The sequence below is a fragment of the Quercus lobata genome, chromosome 7, assembly GCF_001633185.2.
Source record: "Quercus lobata isolate SW786 chromosome 7, ValleyOak3.0 Primary Assembly, whole genome shotgun sequence".
Taxonomy (NCBI): Eukaryota; Viridiplantae; Streptophyta; class Magnoliopsida; order Fagales; family Fagaceae; genus Quercus; species Quercus lobata.
In genome coordinates, this window is record NC_044910.1 from 30,494,344 (window position 1) to 30,513,962 (window position 19,619).

The 19,619-nt window shown below is 36.6% G+C and overlaps 1 protein-coding gene and 1 pseudogene across 1 annotated transcript; both read left to right on the forward strand.

Moving 5' to 3' along the window:
* Positions 1-3,996: 3,996 nt before the first annotated feature.
* Positions 3,997-4,658, forward strand: LOC115951892 (annotated as a pseudogene).
* Positions 4,659-14,240: 9,582 nt separating this feature from the next.
* On the forward strand, positions 14,241-19,011 carry LOC115953623 (2,3-bisphosphoglycerate-independent phosphoglycerate mutase). Its single transcript, XM_031071359.1, has 9 exons — positions 14,241-14,506; positions 14,633-14,760; positions 15,221-15,371; positions 15,468-15,671; positions 15,879-16,303; positions 16,930-17,122; positions 17,206-17,301; positions 18,153-18,308; positions 18,513-19,011. Exons 1-9 carry the CDS (start codon positions 14,354-14,356, stop codon positions 18,675-18,677), a joined length of 1,671 nt encoding a protein of 556 aa, XP_030927219.1. The 5' UTR covers positions 14,241-14,353; the 3' UTR covers positions 18,678-19,011.
* Positions 19,012-19,619: the final 608 nt, after the last annotated feature.

A 19,619-nucleotide genomic window follows, 5' to 3' on the forward strand; every position in this document is an offset into this window, starting at 1 on the left:
TTGGTTTCCCCATAGGTTTGAGTCCGAGGACCATGCAAGACCTTGGTTCTGTCCAAAACTTACGAGATTTATTTTTTTTTGTGTTTGGTTTCCCCACAGGCTTGAGTCCGTGGACCATGCAAGGTCTTGGTTCTGTCCAAAACTTTTGATTTTCATCTCTTGTACTTGGTTTCCCCATACGTTTGAGTCTGAGGACCATGCAAGACCTTGGTTCTGTCCAAAACTTACGAGATTTATTTTTTTTTGTGTTTGGTTTCCCCACAGGCTTGAGTCCGTGGACCATGCAAGGCCTTGGTTCTGTCCAAAACTTTTGGTTTTCATCTCTTGTACTTGGTTTCCCCATACGTTTGAGTCCGAGGACCATGCAAGACCTTGGTTTGTCCAAAACTTACGAGATTATTTTTGTGTTTGGTTTCCCCACAGGCTTGAGTCCGTGGACCATGCAAGGCCTTGGTTCTGTCCAAAACTTTTGATTTTCATCTCTTGTACTTGGTTTCCCCATAGGTTTGAGTCCGAGGACCGTGCAAGACCTTGGTTCTGTCCAAAACTTACGAGATTTATTTTTTTTTATTTTTTTATTTTTTTGGTTTGTTTTTCGGATGTAAGCCCCTAGATCAGGGCGGGGAGAACCGGCTTGAGGCCAAGAGCCCCTAGGGCTGCCTACGCCATGGGCGCTGCAAGGAGTAGCCCCTAGCAGAAGTTTATGTCGGAACAACAGCTGCACGTCAAAGGAGACGGAGGAAGCTCCGTGGATTTTTGCTTAGTAGAGAGTTGACTCCACCGCCACCTGCGCCAAGCGCGCATGCTTCCCACAGACGGCGCCAATTGTAAGGACACGATTCCTGCGCGGCCCAGTGACATTTTCGGGTTCACGCGGGAGAGATCCCTCACAATACGATTTGTAGAGAGTGGGCTTGAAAAGCTTGGGCTTGGTCACGGGGGAATGGTCCGGTCTGGATTTCAGAAAGATCCCTGTGGAAAATGGACTGGGCCTAAACGTTTAAAGCCCCGCCATACTGCCACCTCTGAGAATGGGATCCTCGGACTTGATCCGAGGACCCTTGTGGTCCTTTCCGGCTGTCCAACGGAGGACTTTCTCTGTTCTGTGCATGGATCGTTCCGGCGATCTTCCTCATGAAGTCTCCTTTTTTTCCTCCCTCCCCCCTTGCTAGATTCACTTACTTCTTCTTTTATACTAGTGTGCGTTCGATGTCCTTCGTCCACGTGTAGGGTCAGTCTTTACAAATACTGACATTGGTCTCATCAGTCTAATCCCGGAATTGTTGGGGATGACTTGATAAAGCTGTAGAGTACGGTTCTGCCAGGCATTGGGCCTTATCCAGAAGGGTATTTAGGGTAATCGCCCCAAGGTATTTTGGATTTCCTTACGAATTTATCCCTTTATTCTGGGCGGATTATGGGCCTGCCGAGGACTAGACTGTCCTCGGCTGCCTCCCAAAAATTGGTCCGTGCTCGGCGTCATGGAGCTTGGGCCACAGTTCTCCTCGGATTGGGCCCTCGGACTTTCTAAGGGCAAATGGGCCTGGTCCACGAATTGCTGGGCCCCACAACTTGTATAAGCAATCCAATTAAACAATTGGACTAGATTAGGTATGCATTTGGATAGCTGATTGCGTTTCAGCGTTTGGCATTTTTGCCTTTTTTTTTTGGACCAGTGCCTCTTGTACTGTTCATGGGACATGAACAGTGTTTTCATTTGTGAATAGTAACAATTTTTTTTTTTTCAGTTTTTAGCAAAATAAGCGGTATCCAAACGCACCCTAAATATCGATTCACTGAGTTATCGATTTGATTAGTCAAGTCGGTCCAAGTTTAATGCCTATCATTTATTGAACTTTGGAGCCTAATATTAAAAAATACCAAAACAATAAGTGAAAAAGAACTAGAAAAAGAGACAATCCCCTCGTTATCTCTTTTTCTAGTTGTTGTTCAAATGCCCTAAAGCATCCTTTTAACATAACCCTTAAGAGTTTTATTGTACAAAAATCTGAATGGCACCTATATCTTTATCAAAATAAATCCAGCAGCACATTGGGAATAGCTGAGATGGGAATAATAGCAATTCGGACTTGGTTTAGGTCCAGTGTATCTAGTGCACTAGACCCTATCAGATAATGACATGTATCTAAAAATGGACACATGTCATCATCTCAACGGGTCCAGTGTTACTGGACATTAGACCTAAGCCTAATCCTAGCAACTCAAAGCCCATTTTGGTATCAAGTGGGCTACAACATTTTTTTTTTTTTTTTTTTGAATAGGAGCTTTAATTGACCAATGAAGGATGCACGTAGAATCGTATTGGATGGGCTGGATAACGAGTAAGCCGCAAGAAGGAATTGCACAAAATTGAAATAAACCAGAGCTCTTTGAACATGAAGAGGATGATTTATAGTTTTGTGGTCTCTGCTTATTGTTGTCAAACATACAAGCTTGCTATTCTTTAAAGTTTAGAGTTTAGGGTTTAGGTTGAGCAGTATCAAAATTCAAAATTGATATTGACAAAAGGGAATCTATAGTGTAAGTCCATAGTCCAAACCAAAATTGATTGGGCTTTTGAGTTATGAAGTTTAGTTCCTAAGCCTTCATATACGTGAGCTAGCTAGCGTCACGTACAAGTGTACTTCACAGTCTTCTCCTGTCTTGCTACTCACTATCTGTAGTGTTGACTATTGGTTTCACCTTACGCAAACGAATATCATTATCATGCGGGGCGGGCTATAACCTAACCAACTGAAGTCTGACATCGATTCAACTTCAAACAAAACACGCTTCACAGGTCAACAACGCAAGGGTGTGTTTGGTACAAAGAAAGTGTAATGTTTGGAATATTCGTCCTTTAGCAACCTAACATATAAAGTTTTCTTTATTGGCACCAAAATTTACCAAAACAAATAATATATTTATTACATCATTCCTTGACAATATTAATTATCTGCAATTTGAAAAAATATGTAGTCCCTCTACACTATAAAAGAAATTTAAATCTTATAGATCAGTGAATTACAGGAATATTGGAGTTGAGAAAAAAAAAGAGACATCGGTTCAGTTTGGATCCACGTTGCGTTTTGCTGCATTTAAGTTTACTGTGTTTTCCCCCTTTTTTTTTTTTTTGCACGTCTTTTCCCCCAACAAATGGCTACTGTTCATGTACTGTACATAAATAATAGCCGCAACTTTTGACAAGTCTTTTGTGAACCGTGCATTCGTGCACTATTTATGGACCCACAAATTTCATTTTTTATCAATTTTTTCATTAAAAATGGGTCTCACGGTACTATTCACACATTTAAAAATTATTTTGCTACAGTATTTTCAGTTTTCAGTTTTCAATTTTAATAAAATAAGTTCTATCCAAATAAACCCATAGTAGACTTTTTTTTTTTTTTTTTTTTCTCCCAAGTAATATTGGAGTTGAGAGCTTAATTGCACAAAAGAAAAAACTGAACGTACCTATCCCCCCCCCCCCTATCTGCCAAAAAAGAAAAAAAAACGGCAACACGTTTCAATTACGGGTGCAACAAAGTAAATATAAGTGACCTGATAATATGATATGATATCTGCAATATATAGAAGCTTCATTTTTCAATTGACCAATGAGGGGTGCACTGTGCACGTAGAAGCTAGGATGACGTGTAAAAGCGGAAAGAAAGGGATGCACAGAGTTGAAACCAAGCTATTTATTTAAGCAGCAAGAACAGAAGACTGAAGAGTTGCTCTGGCCTCAGCAATTAGAGGATCATCATCTAATTCCACAATTTCGCATTAACATTGGAGAATGCTAATGCCATATCTAAGGAAAATTTACAATTTTAAGCCCCAAAACCAACTGCATTGGAGAATGCTAAACGGCAGTATTGCAAATTTTTTTGCAATACTGCTACAGTATAATTCTAAACATAGAATTGCACTGTAGCAAGTATTGTAAAAAAATAATAATATTTTATCTCTCTCTCTCTCCTCTGTCTCTCATCTCTCATCTCTGTCTCTCCGATCTTCATCGCCGAACCTCATCTCTGTCTCTCCAATCTCCATTGCCGAACCCAGCACCTGCAACCCAGCACCATATCACGCCATCCGCAACAGCCACCCGCAACCCAGCACCACAGAGCACAGCCACTCCATCGCCGAACCCAAAACCTGCAACCCATCTCATCTTTTTCAGTTTCTGCGGTGCTCACCAAGCAAGACACTCTCTGAGAAGAGGAAGAGTCTGAATCAGAACCCACTTTCAGTTTCAAAGGCTACGTTGCCCAGAAAGCCAATTCCGTCAACCAAGCCCTCGAAGCCTGTGTTTCGCTTAAGGACCCAAAGAAGATTCACGAGGCTATGCGCTATTCTCTCCTCGCCGGTGGCAAGCGAGTCCGACCCATGCTTTGCATCGCAGCGTGTGAGGTCGTCGGAGGCACCGAGTCCATAGCCATGCCCGCCGCTTGCGCCGTCGAGATGATCCACACCATGTCTCTCATCCACGACGATCTTCCTTGCATGGACAACGATGATCTCCGCCGTGGAAAGCCCACAAACCACAAAGTGTTCGGCGAGGACGTCGCGGTTCTCGCCGGCGATGCGCTTTTAGCCTTCGCTTTCGAGCACATAGCGGTTTCTACGGTGGGTTAATTGGCATTCTACATCTTCTTCTTCAAAGTGAGGGAAAAGCAACGGAAATGAAGGATTGGAGTGGTTATTGTCGGATTATTTCACCACCTCGCCGGAAATGAAGGATTCGGCGGAAGTTACAGAGGGAAGGGCGGAAGTTACAGAGGGTAGAGCTGAAAATGAGAGAGAGGAGAGAGATGGGAGAGAAGAAAAATTTTTGATATATATTATTTTATTTTGTAAATATATTATTTTAATAAGTAAAAGAGTAAAATAGAAGTTTGGGATGTGGAGGTATTGTAAAATAAGATGGTATAATGATAAAGTTAGTTTTTAGAATGGTAAAATAGAATAGCATTAGCATTTTCCAATGCTAATGCTCTATATGAAGATTGAATAGGACTTCTAGCTTAATTTGTGGTCTCTGTCTATTGTCCCCAAAACAAGCAGCTTGGTATTCTTTAGAGCTTTTTCAAAATTGATATTAGGAATAGTGGAAGTCCAAAGTCCAAACCGGGATTGGGCTTTGAGTTATGACGTTTAGTTACAGCGCCTTTATGTGAGCTACACAAGTAGAGTTCACGAGTAGTGTAGACTATTGGGTGAAACTTTCACCTAAGACAAACTTTATTATTATTTCACCTCAAAAATAAAAACTTTAATATTATTATTATTAATTACTATCATGCGGTCTGCGTGCTGCATCCCAACTACAAGTTTGACTTTGACATGCGTTCAACTAACAAGTAAAAACAAAACATTTCATACGATCAACAACACAAGGCAAGTCCAAAAAACAAAAAAGAAGACAAGGCAAGCGTTTGGTACAAAAAAACAGTAGGGTCATAAATAAATCAAATAGTTGATAAAAAAACTCATTCATATTTGTTTATTTATAAACGAGTTAAATTTAAGTCTTAATTTTAGGTTTGTTTGTTTAATGAATGAGTCGAGTCTAAGCATAAAAAAGTCTGAAAAATAATTTCATATCTTACTTGTTGGTGCAAATACAATAATAATAGAAATAACACAACGAGAAACTAAATAATATTTCTGAATATTATTAACGTAAAAAAGGAAATTACACAACACTATTTGGACTATGGCGCGACACTCACTCTCTTTAAGCCCAACAAGTGTCGTATGGCTAGAACAATCTCTGCACAAAGTTCAAGCCCAAAGCTCCACCAGAAAGAACACCCTTCCTTCTCCACCCTTCACCTCCCCCTTACGCACGTATCTAGCCCAATTTCTGAGACAATTCATGTTTGCTCATTAATCACCACAATTAAAAAGAACAAAATAGTCTCTCTCTTTTTCAATGTGGGATTAAACATTTTCACTAACAACTCATCTTCCATATTCACTCCCACATCTTTACATTTATGTTATAACATTCATTTATTTTAATTACTTAATATTAAAATGCTCCAACAATCCCCCACTCATTTTAATATTAAATTTTACTTAAAGAGAAATTACCAAGCAAAGATGGGTCACTATGCATCATGAAGGTGTGCTCTGCATTGAACCTTCACTTGGTAAAACAGCGATCTCAACTCCAGAGTCGTAGTGGTCTCTGACTTGAACTAGGACTGTTTTAGGGAAATTAAGTTCACTGCTTGTACATAACAACCCAGGTGTTGACATGAGCTTTTATAGCTAGCACTTTAAGGCCGTGTGTTGATCCCGGTTTCATGAGTGTATTTAAGATTAAATCCAAATCTCATAGGGAGCGGCTCCACCCCCACACTCACATAGGTGAAATTTTGTCAAGGGTACTCCTGTAATTCTGACACCCCACTCATACGAATTATAAATTTCATTAAGAGTTTTTTACTCAACCTCTCCACATTACAGGATAAATGCACTTACATCATAGGGATGAACAATTAAAAAATTATTTACAAAATAAATAATTAAAAAATAAATAAATTGTGCATTTCTTACAACTATCGTATGATTCGTTTTTCCCATTGAATCCAATTCTCAGGATCTCTGGTCCTTGGGTTGGATATCCTCATACATGGCTCATGATTCTATGGACTTTAGTCTCATCCCCCTCGATGTATTCTAGACTCTATCTTTTGCCAAGGCCTTGGTAAATGGATCTGCAAGATTATCATTAGATTTAATATAATCCATAGTTATGATGCCACTACTCAAATAAGATTGCACGGTACTATACTTTCTTCTTATAGGTCTGGATTTACCGTTGTAGTAACGATTTTTAACTCTACCAATTGTGGCAATGCTATCACAATGAATTAATGTAGGTGGAATTGGCTTTTCCCAAAGTGGAATTTCATATAACAAATCTCTAAGCCAATTTGCCTCTTCACTATTCAAATAAGATCGCACAGTTATGTGCCACTACTCAAATAAGATCTCACGGTACTGTGCTTTCTTCTTATAGGTCTGGATTTACCGTTGTAGTAACGGTTTTTAACTCTACCAATTGCGGCAATGTTATCACAATGAATTAATGTAGGTGGAATTGGCTTTTCCCAAAGTGAAATTTCATATAACAAATCTCTAAGTCAATTTGCCTCTTCATTAGCTGAAGCTAATGTTATTAATTCAGCTTCCATTGTTGAATTAGCAATTATTGTTTGCTTTTTAGATTTCTAACAAATAGCACCACTACCTAAGGTAAAAATATAACCAGTGGTAGAGAGAGAATCACCTGACAAAGTATTCAAATCGGCATCACTAAAAGCTTTAATCACAACAGGGTACTTTTTATAAAATAAACCATAATTTTTGGTACCAATTAAATATCTCATGACTCGCTTAAAAGCTAGCCAATGATTTTTACTAGGCTTGCTAGTAAATCTGCTTAGCACTCCTACTACATATGCAATGTCAAGTCTAGTACAATTAATAGCATAACGCAAACTACCAATGATACTAGCATAATCCTTTTGATTAAAAATCTCATCATCATTATTCACAGAAAATAAATGAACACTAGAATCAAAAGGAGTAGCTACACTTTTGTGATCATGAAAATTATATTTTCTCAATATTTTCTCAACATAATGTGATTGATCAAGAAATATTCCATCACATGTTTTTGTAATTTTCATGCCCAAAATAAAATTAGCCTTACCAAGATCTTTCATATCAAAATAGCTTTTAAGCATATTTTTTGTCTCATTTATAACATGCACATTTGAGCCAAAAATCAACATATCATCCACATAGAGGCTAATAATTATATGTAAATTATTCCATGATTTAGAATAAATACATTTATCACATTCATTTGATTTATAATCATTCTCAATCATGCAGGAATCAAACTTTTCATGCCACTGCTTAGGTACTTGTTTTAAGTCATATAGGGATTTAGTTAGCTTACATACCTTGCTTTCTTGTCCAAGCTCTACAAAGCCTTCGGGTTGATCCATATAAATCTCTTCCTCTAGGTCCTCATTTAGAAAAGCAATTTTTACATCCATTTGATGAATTTTCAAATCAAAAATTGCAACAATAGCAATTAACAATCAAATAGATGTAATTCTTGTTACCGGAGAAAATGTATCAAATAAATCAAGATCAGCTTTTTGCAACAAGTCTAGTTTTAAACTTATCTATTGATCCATCCAGTTTTAACTCTTTTCTAAGGACCCATTTACAACCTATGGTCTTACAACCCCGTGGAAGATCTACTAATTTCCAAGTTCTATTAGAAATTAGAGATCCCATCTCATCATTTACAGCCTTTTTTCAAAATATAGCATCAAGTGATGTTAAAGCCTCTTTTAAATTTTGGGGATTTTCCTCAATGTTAAAAACATAATAATCAGGACCAAAATCCTTTTCAACTCTAGCTCTTTTACTCTTTCTAGGTTCCATTTCAAAATTTTCTTGATTTTGTAAATGTGAAGTAGAAGAACTAGGTTGTGACAAAATATTTTCTTCACTCCCACTATTTTTCAATTTAAAAGGAAATTTTTCTTCATAAAAAATTGCATCACCAGATTCAAAAATTATTTTGTTTTCAAGATCAAAAAATCTATAAGTTGCACTATTAATCGCATAATCAAGAAAAGTACAGATAGTAGCTTTTATACCTAATTTAGGCATTTTAGGGTCAATAAGCCTTACATAAGCAAGACAACCCCATACTCTCAAATTTCCCAAATTTGGCTTATGTCCTTTCCACATCTCAAAAGGTGTGGTATGTGATTTTTTATGTGGCACCCTATTCAAAACATGACATGCAGTTAAAATAAATTCACCCCAAAAATGTAAAGGTGCACCAGATTCAATTAACTTGGCATTTGTTAATTCAATTAAAGTTCTATTTTTTCTTTCAACCACACCATTAAAAGCAGGTGAATATGGTGCAGTAGTTTCATGGATAATTCCCAAAGATTGAACATATGAGTTGAATGCACTTGATTCATACTCACGGCCTCTATCATTTCTTATTCTTTTTATTTTTCTACCGAATTGATTTTTAACTTCTTTTAAAAAATCTTGAAATTTTTCAAAAGCATCACTTTTATTTTTCAACAAATAAACAGTTATATATTTTGAGAAATCAACAATAAAAGTGATAATATATCTATTTCCTCCACGAGTTAAAATTTCCTCAAATTCATATAAATCAGAGTGAATTAACTCAAGCAATTCGGTATTTCTTACAACACTTTTATGAGGACTTTTTAGGCTTTCTTTTTAGGCTTTAATTGACCATTTCTAGGAAAATGATTTTTGGGCATATTATTATTGGCTGAAAGAAGGTTTACCTTTGTGGTGGAATTACCATTGCTCTCTCGTGTCATGAATGCATCTTGTCCTCTAGCCTCCTTCTCCACACGGATGCGTGTGATCAAAGTCTTCAAGGATGTCTCCTTTTGTTTGTGCCGCAAAGTCTTTTAGAACTCCCTCTAAGATTGTGGTAGTTTATCAATTATGCCAGCTACCACCAAATTGTCTCCAATCTTCATGCCTTCGGATCTCAATTCTGTCACGATCATTTGAAAGTCTTGTGCTTGATCCACCACCAATTTTCTATCCACCATTTGGTAACGGAAAAATCTACTAGCAGCATACTTCTTTACACCCGCCTCCCCAATATCATACTTGTTTTGTAAAACTTTTCAAATTTTCTTAGCAAAATTATAAGTTGTATCATAATAGTCATAGAAATGATCGGCAAGACAATTCAAAAGATAAGAGTGACAATTATATTCATCTTTTGTATACTTATCTATTTTTTCTTAATTGATACTATATTTTTCCTCACTCATCTTATCGGTAGGAATTTTTTATGGATTCTTGTCAGTGAGGATGTAGGAGACTTTGAGAAGACTCAAGTAGAAGAGGACCTTTCCTTTCCACCTCTTGAAGTGGGAGCCCTTAAAGCGAAAGGGCTTGTTGAGATCTTCAACAGGCTCATTTGGTTTCTCTTAGGTAGATTCCATGAATTGAATCTCCTTAAAATTGTTGGTACAAATACAATAATAATGGAAATAACACAACGAGAAACTGAATAATACTTCTGAATATTATTAACGTAAAGAAGGAAACTACACAACACTATTTGGACTGAGGCGCGACACTCGCTCTCTTTAAGGAGATTCAAGCCCTTGGTTGGCTAAACTTTGTAACCGGTGTAGATCTTCTCTGACTTATCTCTCTTTAAGTGGGTTAATGGCTCTTTATTGTCCATAATAAAAATGGAGAATTAATTTGGGCCATTTACTCACCAACGGATATGGTAATTACTCTGAATGGGTTGTCAAGTAGGAGGGTCCAAGAGGCTGATTTATTTCCAATTTTAATACCTCCACCCTTCACCTCCCCCTTGCGCACGTATTTAGCCCAATTTCTGAGACAATTTATGTTAGCCCATTAATTACCACAATTAAAAAGAATAAAATAGCCTCTCTCCTTTTCAATGTGGGATTAAACATTTTCACTAACTCCTCATCTTCCATATTTACTCCCACATCTTTACATTTATGTTATAACATTCATTCATTTTAATTACTTAATATTAAAATGCTCTAACATTACTTTTTTTTTTTTTTTTAGAAGGTTTCAACTTATGGCGTTCGCTCCTAATGATAGCTCTTTATTATCAGACCAAGATACCAATTGGTTTTTTATATAAGCGGGAATTAAACCCTAGATCTCTTATTCAACCATCAGAAATTTTATCATTAATTAATTAGGAGTTGAAACCACATGTTCAAAACAAATATGCTTAATATGGACATGATAATGTACTGCTGATCTTGAGCTTAAAAACTTAATATATATTTTGATATTGAGTTTGAGCTCGGCTTGATACATTAGTCAAGTCAAGCTCAAGTTTTGGACCATTTTGACAAGCTCAAATTCAAATATAGTTTGTAAGTTTGGTTCAAGCTTAAAACAAGTTTTAACACTTTATATTTGTTGTCGAGTTTTAACATTAAATACTCAACATATCTCAGCTCATTTACAATCTTCATACGTCGTTAGCAATGTAATATAGATTTCTTCATGAATAATTGGAGATTCTAAAAAATAATAATTGGCACCAAAATTTTCCAAAAGAATAATATTTATCCCATCAAAAAAAGAAAACAAAAATCATATTTACATCATTTATTGACTATATATGTAATCCCCTGATTTGATTGATTGTGTGAAGTGTGTAGGTATGTGATAAGTTCCACCTCAGGCATATATTCGGTTGAACTAGGCTTTATTAACAATTGCAATGAACCTTAATAGTGACTAGTCCTTTTGAGATATAACACAGATATGGCTAGCGTTTTTCCTTACATCATTACAATATAGATCAATAGAGATAAGTAATTGTTGAATTACTGGATTTGTTGATTATGAACCTCTCAATCTGTCATGCAATTTGTCACAAAGGCTAACATTAGTAAAATACCATATACCAAAGGGGCGTAGCCATGATATTTAATTTTAGGGGGGAGAATTACATATTCATATGTTAAATTTATAAATATATGATATACAAATTTATCATATTTAAAATACAATAATATTATTTATAAACTTAAATTAATGTATACAAATTGTCTAATTTGCTATGAAAGTGTACCAAAAAATATTTTTTAAAAACAATACCTAGCAATTAGCATCTCCTATAAAAGTTATGCTTGACGTTGATCCATCATAGTATAAAATTAATTTAATATCAATTCTATGTGGATTTTCTTTGCAATTTTCTCTTCAAACCTTATAATAATAATAATCTCATCTCTAGCAACCTAAATTATCTTCTAAAATCAAATCAAGGTTGGCACAACTGATCAAGCATCTAAAATCAAAATTAAAAGATAAAATTAGCTAGGGAAAATATGAGATAATGAGTAAAAGATCAAATTTGTGAAGAAAAAAACTCATAAGGTCAATTAGTGCTGCCAATGCACAAATCATACAAAGGAACATGGTGCACTTTTTTTTGGGTAACAATATGTTGCACTTTTGGATATAAAGAACAAAATGCATGCACTTTTATATGCTTTTAAAATATAAAAAAGGACACATTGCCATTTGTTAGGCTTTGGTAAAAGTATATACTTTAATTGGGTGGGGTCTACTTGATCATTTGATTTTAATGGAAAGAATAGGCTGTTTTTTTCCTGTATGTATGTGGGTTTCAATTGTAAGGAATGAGTGTGAGAGAGTGTGAAGACTCAGTTTAAAAGGATAAACAAGTGGATTTTGCGAGTGTCTCGCAAGAAGCTTACCCGCGAAAGAGCCATATGTAGAGCACATGACTGAAAGATGAAAAGTCATGCCAACTAGGAGGTTTTCGTGAGTGTCTCGCAGGAAAGGTCATCACGCGAAGTACTCGCAAAACTTTCTGTTTGGCAAAAAGTTGTGTTTTGCTTTACCAAGTCTTTACTCACACTATATATACCTTCATTGCCCATAAATTGTAAGGAGTACTTTTCAAAGAGAAAACCTCAGAATATACACTTGAGAGTTAGAGATTGTTACACTCACAATCATCTACACTTTTTCTTGTAGTTTTCCTCAACTCCTACCTCTCCATCTCTATGTCTTTGAGAAGTTGATAGCTCAAACACTTACCACATTTATCTTGAGTGTAAAGTGAGAATTTGGTGTTATTGGGAAGCATTGGAAGGAGCCATTCATTGGCGGATGCAATCAGGCTGAATTGCAGGATATGGAAAGCTAAAAAAGACAAGGTTTTGAGAAGGCAATTGGTAGCAGAAGCTTGGAGGGCTCAAGTACATGGGGTAAACTAGACTTGGAGGGTCTTTTGTTATTCGTGTACTCCAACTTTATTCTATAGTGGATCGATTTCGAATTGGAGTGTCGTGGAAAGGTTTTTCGCTAAGTTTTTCGGTTTTCTCTTCGATAACACGTCTTGGTGTTATCTTGTATTTGCATCTCTCTTCCCTACTCTTTAAGCTTTCCTTTTATTGTTGATAATGGATGAATATGGCTTAGAGTAGTGATATCAATTATTTGTGCTCATTTACTCTTATTTTGCACTTAGTATAAGTTAGAGTAAAAATTATCTAGCCGTAATTTTTAATTGGAAGTCTGAACAAACTCTTGTGTTTTTACACAAATCCGAGTTTTCATAAGCAAACTCCCATGAACTTGAATCTTTGAAATTTTTGTATATACTATTATAAAGGGATTTCAATGGGGGGGGGGATGCATGTACCATTTGACTCTTAGGTAGGGTAGGTGGAGAAGGGCGAGGATTATTATAATAAAATATTAAAAGTAGGTTTTATTTCTCTTGTTTGTCTGTCTATTTTTCACATGAAGTATTGATCTAACTAACCCTAACTTTTTTTTTTTGGTTGGTTTTCTTTTTTATTTATTTGTGTGATAGTCTTTGATTGTCTTCTGAAGAAAAGAAAAAAAACTATTTTCGATTGAAAATAGTCTATTATTTTATGTAATACGATCAATTAGCAACAAAAAAACCTAAATATTAAAAATTAAAAACTAAAATATCTAAACCAGGACGAGCTAGGTGACATAATAGTACATATTTAGAGAGGAAAAAAAAAAAACTTGACATAATTATATGAGGTGGTTAAGCGTGCCTTGTTTGGTGATAACAAGTTGAAAAATGGTCGGAGAAAAGAATATGCGGAATATTCGTTTATGGAAAAAATCACCTCATCAAACTGTAAATCTCACGTGCAATAGCACGTGAGTGCATTAATCTTTTTTTTTTTTAATCATAAGAGTGTATTAGAAATATTACGTTCACAATATTTTTATAACAAATCATAGATAGTTAGTTGTTATTGGTTCAAATTTAAACCTAACACTAAAATTACTTTTTTATCCTAATAGTAATAACCAGTAATAATCTACCACTTACAATTTATTGTAAAAATATTGTGTGACCTCGTTAAAATAACAATAGATCGGTCTCCTTTGATTTTTTTTTTGTCGGTAATAAAGTAGAAAATAAAAAATGACCAATTGATTGTGAGAACATATTTGTTAATATAATAGTGAGTACAGTGAATTGCTTTAAAGCGACTTTGGGCGCACGCCAAGTGTCGTGTACTGCGAATCAAACAGCGGGCGTGAGAAATTGCTTTATCTGTGGGAAGGGGGCTTTTTAGGGTCTTGTGTTGTGTGTATAAATATAGACACAAACTTGTGTGTTGTTTTCATTGATCAATCACACACTCCCGACGCCTTCAGTTGCTGTTTCAAACAGAAAGAAAGAAAGAAAGAAAGGAGAGAGATGGGAAGCTCGTGGAAATTGGCGGATCACCCGAAGCTTCCAAAGGGTAAGACCGTTGCCGTGGTGGTTCTCGATGGTTGGGGCGAGGCCAAGCCTGATCAGTACAACTGCATCCATGTCGCCGAGACTCCCACTATGGATTCCCTCAAAAAGGTTTTTATTTGATAATATATACTGCCCTTGCCATTAGATCCACTTCTTGATTTTATCTCAATCCTCAGATCTGTATGTTTTTGTATGAAAAAAAAAAAGTTAAAATTTATTTGGTATGTTGTTTAGGGTGATCCTGATAAATGGAGGTTGGTTAAGGCCCATGGTTCTGCTGTAGGTCTTCCAACAGAGGATGACATGGGCAACAGTGAAGTTGGTCACAACGCACTTGGGGCCGGTCGCATCTTCGCTCAAGGGTATGCTTTCTCTTCTTCATCTTCAATTCAAATAATGACTAATCATCCATGGCTTTTTAATTCCTATTTTATTATTGGGAATAAGGCTTTGTTGTTGTTGTTTTTACCTATATATATGTTTAAGGTTGTAAGGGGCTATATGTGGCTTTTGTTTGTTTTTTGTTTTAAGTTGTTGAATTAAGGCAGTGATTAACCAATGGTTTGATCTACAGTTACTGGTTAGATTAAAGCTTTGACAGTTGAAACTGGTGTGCTTGTGATGGTGATGTTATATCAAATAACCTAGGGAATCTTTGTGGGGTAGTCAACATGTTTTGTTTGCGCGACCGCTCTTTTCTTTTCATCTGATCACTCTTCTTCATTGGGTTTCTTTTATAATGGATTTCCAATTACGAATCTCTTTTGTGGGGTTAATTTGGTTTAGTTACTGAAATTCTCTCTCTCTCTCTCTTGTCAATAGTGCAAAGCTTGTTGACCTAGCTCTTGAATCTGGAAAAATTTATGATGGAGAAGGTTTTAAGTATATAAGTGAATGCTTTGAAAAAGGCACTTTGCATCTCATTGGGCTATTGAGTGATGGAGGAGTCCACTCCAGGCTTGATCAGTTGCTGGTAGGTTTTACAGTGGAGGATATATTTTTAGCTATTTGTACGCGGATCTGACCTTCCAAAATAATTAATTCCCTTTTCATAATTTTTCCCTTGCAGTTGTTGCTTAAAGGATCTAGCGAGCGTGGTGCTAAAAGAATCCGCGTTCATATTCTTACTGATGGGCGTGATGTTTTGGACGGTTCAAGTGTGGGATTTGTAGAAACACTTGAGAATTACCTTGCAGAATTACGTGGGAAGGGTGTTGATGCACAGATTGCATCTGGTGGTGGTCGTATGTACGTCACAATGGATCGTTATGAGGTATGACATACTTATGTCTTTAAGCAAAAAATCACCATATAATTCAACTGGACCATTCATATTTTTGCTGCTTGTTGCTTTTAACTCTTATGGATCCATGTGCAAAACCAATGAAACAACAATCTAGCAAACATCTTTTAATTGTTGATCATTATCTACTAGTTATGTATATTTAACATTAAAAAGTAATGACTGGGTCTTTTGCAGAATGATTGGGAAGTGGTCAAACGAGGATGGGATGCCCAAGTGCTGGGTGAAGCCCCTTTTAAATTTAGAAATGCTGTTGAAGGTGTGAAGCAGCTGAGGGCAGCCCCTAAAGCCAGCGATCAATACTTGCCTCCTTTTGTTATTGCCGATGAGAGTGGGAAACCTGTTGGTCCTATAGTTGATGGTGATGCTGTGGTTACAATCAACTTTCGAGCAGATCGTATGGTTATGGTTGCCAAGGCTTTTGAATATGAAGATTTTGACAAGTTTGATAGAGTGCGAGTACCTAAAATCCGTTATGCTGGAATGCTTCAATATGATGGTGAATTGAAGCTTCCAAGCCATTACCTTGTTTCTCCACCAGAGATAGATAGAACATCTGGTGAATATCTAGTGCACAATGGTATCCGTACGTTTGCTTGCAGGTTAGTTGTCGCCCCCTTTATATGCCCTTCCTTATTATTGTGCACTTGTGTGTTTTGCTCTGCCTACTTGTTCCACTCTTAAAGTGCAGACTCCTCAGATGGGTTTCATTTTGTTCTTGTGTTTTTTTGTGTGTGTGTGTGTGTGTTGTATTTTTAAAAAAAATTTGAATATGTCGAATTCTATACTGTTAAGGGCATATTTCATCAAGCCCCATGGCTTATTCTAATTTGGTTAGAACTGGGTATTTGAAGAGGCATTCTTGTGCAAGTGAGATCCAGTTATGGGAACTGAAGAATCTTTCACTTATTTTACTTGTCAAGCATTGTCGCTTGTAAATTTCTTATTGACAGCAGTAATTGCCTTCTAAGCACCACTTGTGTGGGTCTTTTTTGTCCTTTCTCCAGTAAGGGCTTCCTTGATATGCCTAAAATTTTATTTCAATTGTAGATGATCTTTGAGATACAATCTTAGTCTTACTTGACGCATCATCCTATATATGGTGGTGCCAAAATTCTGTTTGACCATTATACTCCAACTGGAACTCACTTCTCTTGATTTTAGGCCTCTTACTGCTCATATATGATGCTCTTTTGACCTAATTTTTTCTACTTTTCTACTTCAACAGTGAGACTGTGAAATTTGGTCATGTCACTTTCTTTTGGAATGGAAACCGCTCTGGGTATTTCAACGAAGAACTGGAGGAATACGTTGAAATTCCAAGTGATTCTGGAATTACATTCAACGTCCAGCCAAAGATGAAGGCATTGGAGATTGGTGAAAAAGTGAGAGATGCTATACTTAGCGGAAAATTTGACCAGGTAATTCATTGACTAATCTTGTGATATTCTCTGAACCTGGTTTCAGGTTGAATGAACATTGACCTGATGATTCACATGTCTAGGTACGTGTTAACATACCAAATGGTGACATGGTGGGACATACAGGTGATATTGAGGCCACAGTTGTGGCTTGCAAGGCTGCTGATGAAGCTGTCAAGGTATGACACCCCCTCCAAAAAAAAGAAACTGCAGAGTTTTCTATTTTAGTGGTTTTGTGGTGTTGGAAACTTAATGAGTGAAATTTAAACCTTTTATATCAGTTCAAGTAATGAACTGGATCAGTAGAAAAGATATATATATTTTTTATTTATTGCTTTTCTCATCAAATGTGCCATCAAACAATAACTTGATGTGTGAAATTTGTTGGAGAAAGGGGGAAAACAATTTTGAAGCTTAAGGACTGGATTGGAATTAAGTACTTAACTTTCCCAAGGAAAGAAATTTTCTTTGATTAAGTAATCATCTTTATTAAAGTAGAGGAACTATCTCATGTTCCCTGGAACTGGATGTATACATGGAGAAATTATAAGATCCACATGGTGGACAAGTGATGTGGTCCATCCTTCCACTAAAAAACTTCCACCTGATGAAAATTGTTATTTAGAAATTTTTTTAAAACAGAAATTAATTACTAATTCAGCAATTTTAAACAAGTGGAAGTTTTTTAGTGGAATGGTGGACAAGTGACGTGGTCTATCAGAGGACTATAATTTCTCACATACATAGGGTAGCTTAGGAAACAAAGAAATATCAGAAAATGATGCTTCTGTTGCAATCAATGAGATCTAGCTTAATTGTTACTTTAACCCCCATAAAGAGTTATATGGTTGATCATTGATGAGCTCTTGAATTCAAGATCCATTGGGATGACTTACCAATTAAACCAATGATGAGATATGGGGAGTAGCTTGAAACAAGTCTTTCATCTTCTGTTTTCCTTTTTCTTTTACTTATTATTAAAAGAAAAGGTTGCATGTAGCTTACTGGAGAAACATTTGGAAAATTGCAGATGATCCTTGATGCAATAGAGCAAGTTGGTGGAATTTATGTTGTTACTGCAGATCATGGTAATGCTGAGGACATGGTGAAGAGGAACAAAACAGGGCAACCTCTTCTTGACAAGGGTGGCAAAATTCAAATACTCACTTCTCATACTTGTCAGCCAGTAAGTTCATTTAATTCTTTTTACTTCAAACGCCCAAGTAATGATACACTTTTTTTGGGGCTTTACAGATTGCACGCTGCACCTAGGATTTTTTATTGTATTGACTGTTAATTTATCAGTCAACATCGTAGTTATTACTAGTAACTAGATGGATGTTGCTTCTCAAGTTCTAAAACATTGTATATTTGTTTTCTCTTTATTTAGGTGCCAATTGCAATTGGAGGTCCTGGATTAGCACCTGGTTGCAGATTCCGCAGGGATATTCCTACTGGTGGGCTTGCCAATGTTGCTGCAACTGTTATGAATCTCCATGGATTTGAGGCTCCTAGTGACTATGAGCCAACCCTTGTTGAAGTTGTTGATATCTAGGGCAGCATAAAGAATTTTTTCTTTAATGCGTGGAGTTAGATATAGGTTACAATGCAACGCAGAAGGCAGCGGAGTATGGCATGCTATCATGATAAATAAGTTTTTATTTCTTACCAAAAAAGAAAAAAAGAAACAGTCACCGGTATGGTGGCTTCGGTATTTTGGGCTGTCTGTGGATGTTTACAGAACAGTATGGTTAAAATGGAGTTTTTGTTCTATCATTTCTTAATCATGATTTTTGTCATGATTCGGTTTGTATTAAACGTTCCTGTTTAGACTTTAGATTGAATGGTTTTCAGCTCAAAAGGCTTAAGCTTAACAGGCTTGTTCTATACTTCAAGTTCTATCAACGTACCTGTTTTAGTAGGCCAGGTTGAGTTGCTGTTTTTTTGAAGGGGAAATTAAATTGCATTGCAATTAGAAGGAAATACAATAGAAAAGCCTGCCCAGCAGGTTAGTGCAGCATATCAGCTTGTACAAGTGGGTCTAAAAAAAAGAAGGGGTAACCCTTTCCACAAATGGACAGATCTATTTCTATGGGCAAATTGGGCAAGCTTGTGGGCTGCATAGTTAAAGGCCCGATTGAGATGCCTGAAGGAGCAGTCAACAAAAGATGTTTGAGCATGAGAGATGTCCTGGATAATATGCCCGTACGGAGTCCCAAAGGCAGAGTCATTGATGGCATTGATCACTGTGAGAGCATTGCTTTCAAACATAACCGAGAGAGCTATAACTCTTGAGCAAGCAAAATACCTTGCTCCATTGCTAGCACCTCCACCAGATCAGTCGTGTAGTGGGACTGAAGGGGTTTGCAGAAGGTAGTAACGGTTTGGCCTTTGCAGTCTCTAATAATGACTCCTATGCTGGATGATTTCTCAAGATCAGATGAAGACTAATCAACATTGATTTTAAAGGCATCAGGTGGAGGAGGGGACCAGCTGT